Source organism: Salvia splendens, chromosome 5, assembly GCF_004379255.2.
Source record: "Salvia splendens isolate huo1 chromosome 5, SspV2, whole genome shotgun sequence".
NCBI lineage: Eukaryota > Viridiplantae > Streptophyta > Magnoliopsida > Lamiales > Lamiaceae > Salvia > Salvia splendens.
In genome coordinates, this window is record NC_056036.1 from 12,101,470 (window position 1) to 12,117,696 (window position 16,227).

Consider the following 16,227-nt stretch of genomic DNA (forward strand, 5'->3'; position numbering starts at 1 on the left):
GTGACGAAGACAATGCACTCACTATGAGAAGAAACAAAAAATTAAATTGAAACTTAAAAGTGGCTTCATATGTTGCACATTATCTTATTGCATGCTAGCATCAATTTTAGTGCTTTAGGTGATTTATTTAGTACTAACCTGACAGATTGAAGTGTTCCTCTGTTTTATTCGGAAGGGGTGGATTCTACCCTAAAAGATAAAACTTTTAAATTATTGTTTCTAAACTGAACGAAGTTGGAAAAATATTTTAATTCTGTTGTTGCAAAAAGTAATACTACTACTATAAATTAGTCACAAATAGTGGCTTTGGTAATCGTGCATTTTAATGCTAGTTTATGATTTCAACTTTAGCATTTTCAATGTGATATTAACTTAAATTTATATGGGCCCTATGTATAAAAAATTTGGACGCAGTAATTTTGGTATTACATACAAATTTTGAGAACTATGAATAAATATATAAACTTAAATATTGTTCCATGTTTTACTTATGCAATTGATTTAGAAAAAGAATCACTTATGCTTAAGTACACAAACTATTGGTGCATTTTAATTTTGCTCACAAATTTAAAAAATTGCGCATAAATATTCAACCATAAATATATTACAGTAATTTTCTATAAATTAAATCTTAGTTGAAATGGGATTTTACCACTTCGTTAAAGTTAAATAACACCCATAAAAACTGTACAATATCATACACCTTAACATTTCATTGTATAACCTCTTATGACATGAGGAATATTTCAAATAGCAACAATCATACCTGTAAGCAATATAAAAAGACCAATCAAACACTATCACTAGTGTTATATATCCCAATGTATAATCACATAAATATTTTAAAATTCTATTATTCAAATTTATCAAGAATAATAACTTTCTTCTACATATGACGCAACAACTTTATACTACTACTAACTAGTATGTTTGCTCGGTCTTGCCTCCGAGGATAGGTACACAATCTCACTCCTACAACAACTCCAACGAAAATCAATAGAGAGAATGGAAAAGGCAGAAAATCATGTATAGCTATCTTTCTCAGCGTTTAATGTGTGTCATCTTCGAAACACTTCTCATTTGAGCTCTGTTGCTAGGATTTAGCTGAGGTGCAGCAGCGTCTCCCGCGGCCTCGCTCTCCTTCTCCAGCTTCACCTTAAGGCTAAGCTCTTGGCTGAGCTGTGCCTTGTCCCTCGTCGAGTAGTGAAGTGCTCCACTTGTTCCGTACGCTTTAGGCCTAGTACCGTTGCTTTGCTCCTCTGCTGCAGCTGCAGCACTACTAGTTACTTTAAGTTTGCTCAGATCATCTCTAATGACCGAGTTTTCAAGCTGCTTCGAAGACGTGTGTTTTTTGTCTGTGGTGCTGTTGCTTTTCTCCTGCTCGAAGAAGAGAACCTGCACCACCGTTCTCAATGGCAGCCTCTCGTTCTTGACAGCGTGAGATCGCACTTCTGGAGACAGTTTTTGGCAGTCTAAGAAGCTGCAGAGGTGTTTCTTATCTGCTTTGCTCACATCAGGATGTTCCTGTTTGTTGATATCATTCAATGTAAATTTTGGAAAATTGAAATACTAGTATTTATCAAGTATGTAGTATATTGTATACCTTGAGATAAATATTGATTGCTTTGTAGAGATGGTCGTGTTGAGGTCGTGCTGTTGCTGGAATACTTTCAATCAGAGACACCATTTTCTGAGCTGGCATTCTTGCATCCTTTGCAACTACTTGCAGGTATGAATCAATGAGGTTCCCCACCTTATGCATTGCTCGTAGAGACTGGCTTTCGCCTGCAGTGTTGCGCCGTTTCCACTGCCTCAAGAAGCTTCGTGCAACCATCTTAACCAGATCAATGTCATGTGAGGTTGCAGCATTAGGCGATTGAGCTGGCAGCAGCAAGTCGGGCAATGTGGCCTCGTCTAGCTGCAGCCCGGACAGCTTCAGGAGTTCCGCTTTCGACACTGAAGATGCTCCAAGTGAGTTAGCACTGCTGAGGAGCCTCAGCAGGAATCTGATCGAGACAGAGCCTTTTTCTGCTGGAATGAGCCTCACAATTGTCTCAAGGATTCTCCGTTTTCTGTTGGGAGAGTCACAGGAGCCCTCTGAGGAGTCGAGCAGCCAGCATTGTGCATAGACGTGCAATGCCTCGCCAATGAGCTGCGGCTGCAGCATGTTGGTTGAAGAGATTGTAGTCACTGTGCTGCTCCACATGTCCATGCCAAGGCAAGATAAGTCCTCCGTCCACCAGTCCTTTGGCACTGAATCGCGCCTTTTCCTAACGTATCCCGGCCTCGTGTACGTGTAAGACCACTTAACCTGAAGAGAGGGCAGATGTTTCATGCCAAATTCCAATTGTGGAACTCCAGCCTCATGACATTATTGAAGAAAAGGGATATCTAACCTTGGTTGGAGGCGTTAGAATCTTGTCGACTATGGACTCAATGCATCGTCTCACAATGCCAAGATTTTCACACCACTCGTACGCTCTCTCAGCGCTCTGGAGCGTGATGAGAGAATCCTTCCACGCTTGGAGGATGCACGACGAGAAGAAGGCCTCTAGCTTCGCGATGAAATTCCCATTTTCAACTTTCTCAGTCATTCGCAGGAAGCTAGCAGCACAGAATGCTGGTACAAAGTTGTGTGCACTAAGGCTGATTGTGATCCCATAACAGAACTTAGCACAAAGCTCAAACGCCCCCTCACCTCCCGGGACGTCATGTAGCTCCACGGCACCATCACCTTTCTCAGATAAAAGCCTTTGCAATAGGCCACATTTTGGTACAAGACAAGACTGAGCTAGGTACAAAAGATTCAAACATAATCCACCAAGCATTACAACTGCATCAATTCAATCTGATCATTCTAATAGTATTAGCAATTTAACTTAAGAATTTACCTTGTGGAGAAGATAGCTCATGCCATCTATCCTAATGGTGAGGTCATTTGGCACATCTGATATCACAGTCCTGATCAAAATTTCAAACTTTTTTTTATCTGTGACACGTTATATATAATTGAACAGAACTTACATATATTCAAAATTCGGCTTACCTCGTCGCCTCCTCTGTGTAGAAGGTGTCTGGATTCAATCCAAGCTTCATAAACTTCATTTCTGCAAGAAGATTTTGAGAGCAAAAATCACTTGCTACATATGACTTAGTGAAATGTTTCTTCAAATAGATTGAAAATCACTACTTGTTAACCAAAAGTGGCTTATAATAAGAGAGATTATCACACACTTCAAACATCAACTCAAATTCTTGCAAAAAGTGGGCCTGATTTTTAATCTAGCACATGGATCACCCAAAAACAAGGAAATGGAATCTCTCCTACATCTTTGATAAAATGACTTTTGTGGAAATGGGAATCCTGGAAAAAGTTGAGAAAAACTGGTGGTAGGTAGAGGCTGTCAAGACAAGTATTCTTTCACAAAACAAAACTCAGTAGTCTTGCTATTTCATCAAAATGAGGGGGGAACAGACTAAAGCAAAAGATATGAGAAGACACCCACATATGTCGACTATAATGCTTTAACATTTGGAACCTAACACCACAAACACAAATTCTTGAAAAGTACTGTCAACTTATCTTACATAAATATGGCAGTTGCCCAAATTTTGTAGCAGCAATAACTTTACTTTTTCAACTCTGTATTCTTGCCTTGCTTTAACTATCAGTTTGCTATAGGAATCACACAAGTGACCAAACCACATACACTACATCTTGTCAATATGCAGAATTTGGAAATTTAAACATCAAGATTTCAAACACACCTCAAAATTGAGTACAAGAGTCAAGAATTTAGAGAATGATCATATGCATATTAGAGATTTTAGTAGCTTCATTTCTAACTGCTAAGCTAATAGAGAGAGTAGAAAAGAGTGAAAGGCATTGGACAAGGAAGAGAATGACCCAAAAAAGCAGTATGGGTAGTGTGTATTAAATGTGTATGTGGGCTAGTGTAATAATAAATACCACGTCGAATATTGTTTTGTATAAATCGCAATTCTAGTTAGCTACTCTAAATAAATGAGTAGCGCCCACAAGAGTAAGATAGGGCCAAGAAAAAAAAAGGGAAATTGATCTTTAATTCCTACAAAGGCAAAAGCTGTTTTCTTTGATTCTTTTTTTTTTCTCTCTAACATGAGATGGTTTGTGTTCAAATTGATATTTTTGGAGGCTCCCTATTAGTACTATTAAGTATGTTGAAAATTAAAGTCCTTAATAGTGGAATGGGCTAATATTTATGTGACACAAATATTTGGTCAGTAGAATATGAGTCGTGTTATCAAAAAAATGGACAACAGTTAAATAAAATTTTAAATTGTGTACATTCTAAAATGATAAAATTTATCTTTAAATTATGGACGGTTGGAGTAATTGATTACTAAATAATCCGAAACTTGAAAACCATCAAATAGTGACTTAATCCTCTTAGAAATAGACTATGATATTTAAACATACAAAAAGGAGTAAAAAATGTCAAATAAATTTAATACTACTGCCGTAACTGCCCCTTAAAGTTACTGCGTTACTAACATTACGTATTGATTGTTCTTTTTGCATGGCTTATGTCCACAAATTTTTTTAGTAGTACTACTTACGGTGTTAGTACAATATATATCTCGGAATCGAATATGCCAATTGTTTTCCACTTTTCTCAAAAATGATTGACGAAATCCCAATACAAAAAATGTGCAGGACAAATTAATTTTGCAAGTGGGGAACCCAATTGTTATTGAAACAATTAAGTCCAAAAAAGAAAAGTCCAAATAAGTGGGCTCACATGGAACGTAAATGTAATATAAATCTCATCTATCATACAAATGCAATCATATTTCTCCCCACTTCATTCGATTAAGTCTTCAATCTTCGTCAATTGACCCGAATTGATATATGCATGAGGTTTTGTTGTACAAGGTGTCGGCCACGTGTCAAGAACAGGACCGTCCGATGTCAGAATCTTGACCTGGGAAGTGATTAGACGCGCGATGTTGGTGGTTTCGGAAGCGGGGCAGCCACCACCTGCCTCCACGCGCCTGCATGCGTGCTTCTTAATTCTTATTTTAATTGATTATGTCTTCTACTTCTATTCATTTAATTACATTTCATAACGTTTCAGTAATTTAGGTTTTACATAAAATTTACCGAGGATTCACACTATAATGCATTTATTTATTTTTTTTTTTCTGGAAAAAAATGTTACTCCCTTCATCCCATAATAATTGACACTCTTTTCCATTTCGGTCCGTCTCATAATAATTGTCACACTTTATTTTTATCATAAATGGTAACTAGATCCCACATTCCACTAACTCATTTCACTCACATTTTATTATAAAACAAATATAAAAAAGTGGGTTTCACATTCCACTAATTTTTTCAACCAACTTTTCCTTATATTTCTTAAAAATTGTGTCTATAATAAGAGTGACAATTATTATGAGACGGATGTAATACATTAAGCGGACATAAAAGTATATATTGTTGAGACTAGTGCAGGTGTTTAATTTTGGCGGATATATTAGTGAAATTTGGCGGCTAAGAATTATTCCTATAATTATTCCCGATCTTTTACTTTATTTATTTATTCTTGTTTGCATATTAAATCAATTTTTTCTTGAATTACACGTTTAATTAAGTTGACGAATCTATTAGTATAACAACACAAGCTATATGGACAGCCCCCGATCATGAAGGAAATTATTCCAATGATGGGAGTAATATAGGAATAGGATCTTAGCACTTAGCAGTCTAGCTAGCTTTAATCTCATGGCGTAAAGCAGTATAATGTCCAACATCATTTTAGGAGATGAATATGTGCTATCATGACAAGGGGGACATTAAGGCCATGATAACGATTATCGTAATAATAACATGATTAGCATCCTGTCTAATCACTCATTTAACCAAAAAGGTATGCTCTGATTGACAATATACCCAGCTTATTCTTTAAAACACTTCTTTTATAAACAAAGTTGATTTGGGTTAGTGTAAAGATAAAGAAGGAAATACGTTACATTTTAAATCCAGTATATATGGGTCACCTTTTTTTTTCATATTTCAGATTTTCAATAATTTACACAATTTCATAGGATTACTTGTATAATTTAGACTGAATGCATCATTATTGGGATTGATAATGATCAGTACAGATGGTTCAACCACTTCATCAACAAACCCTTTGAGCGTTTACAAATTCCTTTGGGCTCGCATTGATGGATCTACCTTAAATGGATCGGTTGGTTCCACATTTAATAGTTCCATGAATCCTTGATTGGATCGAGCGTTGGACCCTTCGGGAAAAACACAGGTATTGGGCCTTTAGAGGTCAACTCGAGTGTTGGATCCTTCGGAATCAACACAAATATTGCACCCAACGAGGTCAACAGAAGTAGCTCCCACCATGGAATGCGGTACAAATGACACTAAGAATGATGCCGTCCGCCGAGAAGCAACCGAAGTTTGGAGGAACAGAATTCAAAAGGTGGCATTATAATTATTTTTTAACAACATTAGACGTCGTGAATTTCCTCAAGGAAAGCGAGATGCTTGTGCCAAGTGATTAAGAAGCAAGAATTGCAGTCTTGCTTGAATACGAGAATCGACAAAAATGAGACTATCTTTGTAAAAAGTACATTCTAAGTGCATTAGATGATAATCTTTACAATGTATACTCTATTATAACCATATCAGAACAAATGAGGGAATATCTAGAGAAAAAGTATTGTAGTAATGATGCATGTGCAAATAAATTTGTAGTGGTGAAATACTTGGACTACAAAATGGTCGATACTTGACATGTCATGGAACAAGTTCAAGAGTTACAACTGATCATCCATGGCCACATGGCTGAGAGAATGGTCTTGCCAGACAATTTCACCACTGGCACAATCATAAAGAAACTTTCGTCAAGTTGGAAGGACTTCAAGAGCTACCTCAAGCACAAGTGAATTGAAATGACACTTGGAAGATTTGATCGTGAAACTACGCATTGAGGCAGATGTACACAAGAACGATCAAAAGGCCAAGGGCCATGGCCCACCTGATGCAAAGATCAACTCTTGGAGCGGGGCGATCCCTCCAACAGATGCCCTAGGACAATTGCTAAAACCAAAGGCCACAACTAATTTGAACATGAAAAACTTGGAATGGAATAAGAGAATTAGTGTGAGAGTGTGTGAATTTGAAGGAGAATATGTGAATATATAGAGTGGGAGACGTGAAGGTTAGGTTGAATAGAAGTAGGAATGGAGAGACTGAAGGAAACTTGCCTTTTAAACCTGAAAATCCCACCCGTGGCAAACTCAGTTGTCCGCTGCATAATGTGGCGCGCGATGTTCGGGCCACTGAGGCCCGTGGCCCACCGACCCTCATTTCCAACCCGCTCAACATGTACTCCTGCACATGATGGCGTCAGCAGCGCTGAATTAAATATTTATATTTTATTTTTTTACAAAAATAGCGTCTAGAGAATTAAAACGTACAAAGTTTTGGTTGTCTGCCAACAAGCGCTTTAGTTACCATCTGGATGTCTCAATGGTCTTGATCAGTTGGGAGGTCCAACGCCTTTTGTATTCAGCGCAAAAAATGTCATAATGTTTCTCATGACTTCTTTCCACCATTGGTATTTTCCAAAAGAAGATTTGACGACATAAATATTGTATTCTATAGATTTTACTTTGGATTTCTTCTTCTCCTATGGCCTTTTCGGCATAGGAACATGTGATGGTTTAGTTCTCTTCTTTTTGATCTTTCAGATTCAGACTTAGCAATAAGAAAAACACAGTAAAATTTAAGCTCAAAACTCCTTTTCCTTTGGAATGGGTCGAAGGGCTTGGCTTATGTCAGTCATGTAGATTCTCTTGCATTCTTCCACTTCTTATGCCTTTCTAACTTCCCCATCCTTCCTCATGGCAGATTCAATGTAAAAGGTGGATTTGCCTCCAACACCACTTTAAATGATATCGCTTTTAAATGATCGTAATCTCTCTACCGAACTCTAATTGAAACGTGCAAGGTACCCACGCAAAGCTCTTTGGAGATGAAGACAATGGTGGTATTTTGAGATCATTTTGGACATCAACTCCGTAGGCCGATTACTTTTTACATTCTGATTTTTTTTTTGTTTCCAATCTATACTTACCCCTTTCTTCTATTCCTCTTCAAGCTCTAGCTCTTTGGTACTACAATACATCAAAATCAGTCTGTAATTCACCTTAACAAGTCTACAACTTGATTCACATCACTCGACAATTACACTCCAGCAATGATGATAGACTTAATGTCTGCATTGACTCCATCCTCCCAATGCGGTGACTACGCCTATATATAGGGTGGTCACTCCATGCATATTTTGCACAACTGTAGGGATCAGACTCGTCCGGATTCACTAATTACCGAGACCTCTTTTTTCTTATATAAGATAGCTCAGCCAAACTATCACCCACGCGGCTGATTTATACAGATAAATCCTAGCTATGACAAAGAATATAGCTAACAATCTCGGACCACGCTATCCTTGACCGGATAAGCCTTGAACCCACCGAGAACCTGCACACTCAAAACCCTAGTTAGTATAACAAGAAGGATCCTCTCGGATCTGGTAAAGTAATACTAAAAAATAGTGCAGAAACAACAAGGAAACAAATAGATCGAAGATGTGGCTCAGCCACCCGCCAATAGGACATATCTATTCTCCAGAACCAAGATCCAAGGGAGCATAGTCGGTTCCTCAAGTGATTAACCTCACACACCGGATACCAACCCCAAAACACTCCTCAACACCGGATCTAAACTATCACCGAACAAATCCTCATAAAAAACCCTCTGAATAGAAACACTAGTTTCTCTAGAACCCAAGCAACCGAAGAAGTTGTTTTCTCCCACACTCACACAAGATCAATCACTCTAAAACCGTGATAGATCACCGTGGAAACAACCGGAGATCATCGGAGAAGAACATCACAGAAGGGAATCACAACAGACGCAAGAGAGCAGGGAGAGAGAGTGAGAGAGTGTAGAATGTGTATCGGTGAGGGAGTGGAGAGGGGGTATATCAACAGCCAATTGGGCTAGGGCAAGCACAGGCCCAATTCACATTACCCGGGCCAATTAATTCCCAGGCCCAAATAATAGTCCACCACACAACATCCCAATATAACCAACAACAACCAACTGCAATTCTCTGCATTCATACACGCTCTCTCCTCTTTCTGTATTATTCTTTTGTCAAAGCTCTGTCCTCGCCATCATCCAGTTCATCATACCTCTGTTGTTAGCGGTGCTGCTACTTCAGAAACGTAAGTCATTTTATCTTTGAGGATGATACGCAAAATCCTAAAGGACTAACAAGATCTGGTCTAATGGTCTTACATTAAAGAGGAATCCTCGGCTTTTCACAATACGGTTCTTTCACTTAGTTATTTTGTAATTCAATTCGTATATGACTTCTGTTGTACTTTTCCTTCTTATTTCTTTTGTTTTTTTTTAATTTGTTTTGGGTTGTATTACCCATAATAAATCTGTTTTACGTACTCAATTCCTAACAATTTTTATTATAAAGTAATATTCCAAAAAGGTATACTGGTAAAAGTAATCATATAGTACGGCAGATGAAATGCGTGAGGTCCGTTCCACTAACAGAAAGGGACAAACATAATTTGGCTTACAACTCTTAATTGTGCAAATTGACTTTTTTTTAATAATTAAATAAAAAAAAATTTAAAGATCATGTCACGTTTCTTTTCTTTATTTTTATAGTAGTGGTATATAAAGGCATTATCTATCAATAGACATGATAATTTTTTTAATGAATAGTTATACGCACATAGTTATATTTAAACCAGTGATTTAACAAAGATGTACTAATAAATAAAATATATTCTAGCGTAAAGTTAAATATAACAATGAACAAACTACTTCCTTCTATCTTTATTCATTGTCTCATATCTAACAGCACGAATTTTAAGAAATTGTTTAACTTTATAAAGAAAAAACAAGTTGGAAAATTAGTAGATTGTAGATCCTACTTTATATATAGTATTATAGTAATTGTGAGTAAAATTACACTTACTAAAAATAGTAAAAATAAAATAAAAGATTTAGTAGAAATTATATGAGGCATTTTATAGTGACTAGAGAGGAATATAATATTTTAAAACAATATTCTCTTTATATAGATATAATTAGAGCTGTGGTATAATGTGAGGAAAAATCGTAAAATGCGCATTTCCATAGGGTCTAACCAACCCAAAAGAGAGAAGATTACAATGTGTGAAAAAAGCATAAAGATAGCTCTTTGCACCGAAATTTGCTCACCAATTAATGTTCCTTATGCATGTACTCACAAACACTACAAGAAATCAGTTTCAATTTAGCTATCTCTAAACACTTCACCTCCTCAATTCACACATATCTCATTCATATCTAAACAAAAAGTAAATAAACACAAAAAAGTTAGTTACCAAAATTACATCCTTCATCCTCTAATAAAAAGGGTAATTCCCTACACATGCAAAAACATTAATTAAGTCCCTTTGCCTTCTTCTCCAAACTCATCTTGACATGGAGAGGGACAACCGTCTCAAAAGAGCAAGAGACATCGAACGAGACGAGGACAGAGAATGCCACACAGAAAATAAACGAGAGATCACCGTCGATGACGACGAGCCTTACAGAGGCGACGCCACGGGAGTTTTCGATTTCCCGTGGCTGAAAGAGGGCGGTTTCGTTGCAGTAGTCGACGAGCTGTTGGAGGCGCATGATGCGTTCTCGCAGTGTCTCGCGGAATCTGATTTTCAAGCAAATAGCAATGTTGATCAATATTGTTGCATACAGAGAGATTCGTCGCTGGTGGATCTCCCTGACTACAAGTTTGAATTCGACGATTTGGATTGCCTTTTGAGTAGTCTAATTGATCAGCCTCTCGATGTTAATGTTTGTATCAACAAGCCTTAGAAATTGACGATGACGACGAACATCATATATATGTGATTATTTCAATTTTTTGCCTCATTGCATAGGTTTTTGTTTCAATTTCGTCTAAATTGCTTGATTTTGCTGTCGGAAACATATCGGAAGTGATCATGTGTAAGAAACTAGTTATTTTTTCATAAAATTACAAGTGATCATGTGTAAGAAACTAGTTACTAGAGTATTTTTTTTATAAACTTAGAAGAGTGAATTTTTTTTATATACTCCTATATATTAAAAGATCAGGAGTTTTTCTAAGAAATCAAATGAATGTTATTATAACTATATAAAAAAATAGTGTTAATAGAATTCAATCTTTTCTGGATTTTAGGAGGCAACAAATTTTTTATGAATATTATTACTTTTACTTAACATATATATAATTCTTTTATAAATTCAATATATTCTCTCGGAATAATGTTAAGAATAATTTTTCCCTTTCTATTTTGGCATAGAAAAGTAAATGGCACCACATTTCCCTAAACAAAGAAGAACGGGATGAATTTATACCAAATTAAATGGAGAAATTTCGGAATATGGGTCTCAATTCGCTGACCTTCCGAGATGAGGGATTAAATTCGCTAACATTTCGAAATATGAGTCCGAGGCATGCGAATTTTTCGGAATAAGGGTTTTTCACCTTTTTATATTTATTAAATGGCCATAAAAGTAACTCCTAGTTTCTTACACATGATCACTTGCGATATGTTTCCGAGATTCGGCAACAGCAAAATTAGTAATTTAGGCGAAATTCCTAGGGCTTGTTGATACAAACATTAACGTCGAGAGGCTGATCTATGAGACTTCTCCAAATGCAATCTAAATCGTCGTCGTCAAACTTGTAGTCAGGGAGATCCACGAGCGAAGAATCTCGCTGTATGCAACAATATTGATCCACATTGCTATTTGACTGAAAATCAGATTCTGCGAGACACTGCGAGAACAACTCGTCGTCTACTGCAACGAAACCGCCCTCTTTCAGCCACGGGAAATCAAATATTCCCATGGCATCGCCTTTGTAAGACTCGTCATCATCGACGGTAGTTTTTAGTTTCTTTTCTGTGTTGCATTCTCTATCCTCGTCACGTTCAGTGCCTCTTGCTCTTTTGAGACGGTTGTTCCTCTCCATGTCAAGATGGATTTGGAGAAGAAAGCAAAGGGGCTAAATGTTGCATGTAGGGAGATTACCTTTTTTATAAGAGGATGAAGGATGTAATTTTGGTAACTATATTTTCTGTTTAATTAAAGAATAAAAGTTTTACATAAATCTAGGGTTTATTTCATAATCTGGAAAATGAAATTAAAGAAAGAAATTCGAATATAATTTCATAAATCATAATTTGGTAAATATAGATTATATCTCAAATTTAATTAGATACATGTGGATTTTTCTATCTGGATAATATCTTATAAAATTAAAGATATGTGATTATGATTACACACCCTCCGTAATAGATGCATTTCATTTTGAGCACTCATTGTGGAAAAAATAATAATAAATAGTTAAAGGGTAGAGCATGAATAGAATAATATATATATATATATATATAGAATTTCTATATATTATTCTCTCTTATTTTACTTTTTATCTACTATAATTACTAGTCCCCCTCCCACTAAAGATGTCCACATTTACTTTTTCATTTGTCTCATTCAAGATGTCCACTCTATATTTAGAAATAAATATCTCTCTCTCTCTCCTCTCCTCATTTAAATATTGAACTACTTTTTCTCTCTAATTACTCCACCTAACAATTCCTCCTAAAATCCCGTGCTACTCAAGAATGTGGACATCTTGAGTGAGACGGACGGAGTATTTGTTTTCAATCTAGGGAAAATCCTAAGTGATTTAAATAAATAATATTAAGATAATCAAGGTTTATTATTAATTTAGTGGATTTGTATTAAATTATTAATCTAAATTCTAAGTATTTAATAATGATAAGTGACTATTTGGTTATTTAAGATTTTATTTTATTAAATTAAAATCTAGGAAATCTAAAGATTGTTTGATAGATTAATTTCTATCAAGGTGTATAAGATTTAATTTTATTAAATTAAAATCTCAATAATTATTATGAATATTAATAGATTAATTTTTATTTATTTGATCATTCATTGGATTATTAATTGTTTTAAAAGACATTTACTGTTTACGAAATATTTATCCTAATTACTTAGTGGATGTCTTCCTATATCTACTTAAGTGTGATAATCAAATTGAAAACCACAATTAAAAAATGACATAGCAATTACTACAACTATTTAATTATATATGGTCTGTTAGGTTCGTGGTCATTTGAATTGGATGGAGCCTAGTTCGAATGAGATGTCTCGGAGCATTGGCTCGGATAAAACAGACTCAGCAATGCATGTTGTTTGGAACAGTTAGTTATAACTAACTTAACTAACTTCACTCTCAACAGAATATAAGAGGGCATTGGATGAGTTGTGTCATGGAGAAGAGGACTACTCATTTTTCATAGCAGAGGAGAATCAAAAGAGTGAGAGAAGAAAGAAACACTTGAGCCCAGATCTTGAGATTAGATAGAGTGTGTGTGTGTGTGTTGTTCTTCATTCCGTTTTGTGTTTCCTATTGTAATCTTCATCTAGCATTAGTGAATAAAAGATCCTCATACAATTTCCCGTGGACGTAGGTTTGATTAAACCGAACCACGTAAAATCCTTGTGTTGTTTCTATTCTTGATCGTTCTTGGATTCAATCGTCATCATAAACCAACAAGTGGCGCCGTCCGAGAGAATCGAAGAAGGCGGTGGCGATGGCTAGATTCGAAGCTGAGAAATTCAATGGCTCAAACGATTTCGGTCTATGGCAAATCAAGATGAAGGCATTGCTAACTCATCAAGGATTGGATGAAGCCTTGGAGCAAGTTGAGAAGGACGGGAAGTCTGACGCAAAGCAGCTCGAGAACTTGAATAAGGCAAAGAGTATGATCATCTTGAATTTAGATGACAAAGTATTGAGAGAGGTTGCAAGAGAAGAATCTGCAGCTACGATCTGGAAGAAATTGGAAGAACTCTACATGACCAAGTCGCTAGCCAACATGTTATATCTTAAACAACGCTTGTATTCTTTTAGATTCAATGATGATAAGCCGATTGGGGATCAATTGGATCAATTCAACAAGATATTGGATGATCTGGAGAATGTTGATGCTAAGATGGAAGAGGAGGATAAAGTGATTGCATTGCTAAACGCCCTTCCTAGATCGTTTGAGCACTTCAAAGATGCAATGTTGTATGGGAGAGAGAAATCCATCACTTTGAAGGAGGTGCAAAAGGCTTTAAACTCAAAAATTCTACAAAGATATGAGAATGGCAAATCTGAGGTATCTGCAGAGGTCCTAACTGTCAAGAAGTTCAAGTATAAGCCCAAGCCTAAGGCTGAAGTCTCTAAGAATTTCCAAGTTAAACAAAAGGGTGAGAAGAAGGAGACTCGCAACTGCCATTACTGCAACAAACCGGGGCACATTAAGAAAAACTGCTTCTCATGGAAGAGAAAGCAGACTGCAGAAGAGAATGATCAGGGTTCTACTGATGTGCTGCAAGAGGAACCAACGCACCAGTTCATGAATGCAGTGGCAGAAGCAATAGGAGAGGCTTGGATCATAGACTCTGGTTGTAGTTTTCATGTGAGTTCTCACAAGCAATGGTTTGAAGATTTTGAGGCATCAAATGGTTTTGTGATCCTTGGAAATAATCAGACTTGCGTGATAAGAGGAATAGGTAATATCAGGTTGAAGCTTGTTGATGGTTCTGTGATACTGCTCACTGATGTAAGGTTCATACCAGAGATTAAGAGAAATCTTGTTTCTCTTGGACTTCTTGAAACTAGAGGATATGGTTTTAGATCAGAGAATGGAAGATTGGTCATCTATAAAAGCTCCAAGACAGTGATGACTGTTGTCAAGAGACAAACTCTTTATTATCTCAAAGCTGATACTGTCACTGGAAGTGCAAACATTGTTGAAAAACAGATAAGCTTGAACACTTGGCATATCAGAATGGGTCACTTGGGTACAAAGGGAATGCTACTGCTTGCAAAGAAAAGAGTATTCAAAATGGAGAAGAATGAGGATCTCAGCAAGTATGAGCAGTGTATGATGGGAAAGAGTAAGAAGTTGCCATTACCTAAAGGAAGACATACATCTGCCTCAGTACTTGAATATGCCCATAGTGATATCTGGGGCCCTGCTCAGCCATTGACCTTGTATGGAGGAAGATATTTCATGACAATTATAGATGATTTTTCAAGAAAACTGTGGGTGCAAGTACTCAAAGAGAAGTCAGAAGCTATAAAGTTCTTCAAAGAATGGCACTTAATGGTTGAAAGGGAAAAGAAGGTTAGCCTCAAGTGTTTAAGAACTGACAACGGCCTAGAGTATATATCTTCAGAGTTCACTGAGTACTGCAAGAATAAAGGAATTTAAAGGCACAGAACAGCACCCAGAAATCCACAACAGAACGGAGTGGCAGAAAGAATGAACAGGACCATCATGGAGAGAGTCAGATGCATGTTGCTGTCATCTGGAGTTGATAAGAGGTTTTGGGTGAAGCTGTAGCAACAACTATTGTGATAATAAATAAATCTCCCTCATCAGCAGTGAATTTTGATATACCAGATGCTAGATGGCATGGCCAACTACCTGATTTCAGCAAGCTAAGATCATTTGGTTGTAGATCATATGCACATATCAAGCAAGGAAAGTTGGAGTCCATAGCATTAAGATGCATTTTCCTGGGCTATCAGAGTGGATCCAAAGCCTACAGACTCTGGTGCACTGAACCTAGAAATGGAAAGTTGATAGTAAGTAGAGATGTCACTTTTAATGAAATTTCTATGCCTTACCTTACTGAAGTGAAGGAGACTGCATCAGTTGAGGTGGAGCCAGTGAATAATGGCAGCAATGAAGTCACTGATGCAGATAATGAAGTGAGAAATTCAGAAAATGAGCAGCAGGCTACTCCTACAAATACCACCCCTGCAGTTCCAAATGCAGCCAGAGAGAGACCAAGAAGAATGCCAAAACTGCTGAAAGGACGGGGTTTCGCACGCGTGTCGTAGGCGCGTGTCCCTTCCTATTCAACAAGATTTATAAGTTCCCACTTTCCAAAATACTATTAATTAGCATATGGTAAGTTAGGGTGTCGAACCCACGAGGAACGGTAGCATCCGTTATGTATTTCCACACTTAGAAAGGTTTTTGGCGATGCCGCCATGCTTTAATTTGGGGGTG

At 36.8% G+C, this 16,227-nt stretch overlaps 1 protein-coding gene across 6 annotated transcripts; it reads right to left on the bottom strand.

Moving 5' to 3' along the window:
• Window positions 1-826: 826 nt before the first annotated feature.
• On the bottom strand, window positions 827-3,939 carry LOC121805504 (BTB/POZ domain-containing protein At5g47800-like). Of its 6 annotated transcripts, none has more exons than XM_042205385.1 (6): window positions 3,769-3,939; window positions 3,047-3,107; window positions 2,892-2,961; window positions 2,397-2,786; window positions 1,604-2,311; window positions 827-1,524 (listed from the first exon to the last, which is right to left on the bottom strand). In XM_042205385.1, the coding sequence occupies exons 2-6, from the start codon at window positions 3,103-3,105 to the stop codon at window positions 1,042-1,044; spliced, it is 1,710 nt and encodes a 569-aa protein (XP_042061319.1). In that variant the 5' UTR covers window positions 3,106-3,107; window positions 3,769-3,939; the 3' UTR covers window positions 827-1,041. The 6 variants fall into 6 exon arrangements, with proteins under 6 accessions (XP_042061319.1, XP_042061321.1, XP_042061324.1 ...); XM_042205387.1 differs by having other exon boundaries at window positions 3,589-3,939; XM_042205390.1 differs by lacking the exon at window positions 3,769-3,939 and adding an exon at window positions 3,507-3,524.
• Window positions 3,940-16,227: the final 12,288 nt, after the last annotated feature.

Bases quoted from the DNA above. Each gene is read 5' to 3' on its own strand.
- LOC121805504 (XM_042205385.1), bottom strand. From the start codon at position 3,105: ATGAAGTTTATGAAGCTTGGATTGAATCCAGACACCTTCTACACAGAG. The intron at 2,787-2,891 runs GTAAATTCTTAA...TACCTAGCTCAG, and splicing joins TGAGCTATCTTCTCCACAAG to TCTTGTCTTGTACCAAAATG. The intron at 2,312-2,396 runs GTTAGATATCCC...CCCTCTCTTCAG, and splicing joins TTCTAACGCCTCCAACCAAG to GTTAAGTGGTCTTACACGTA.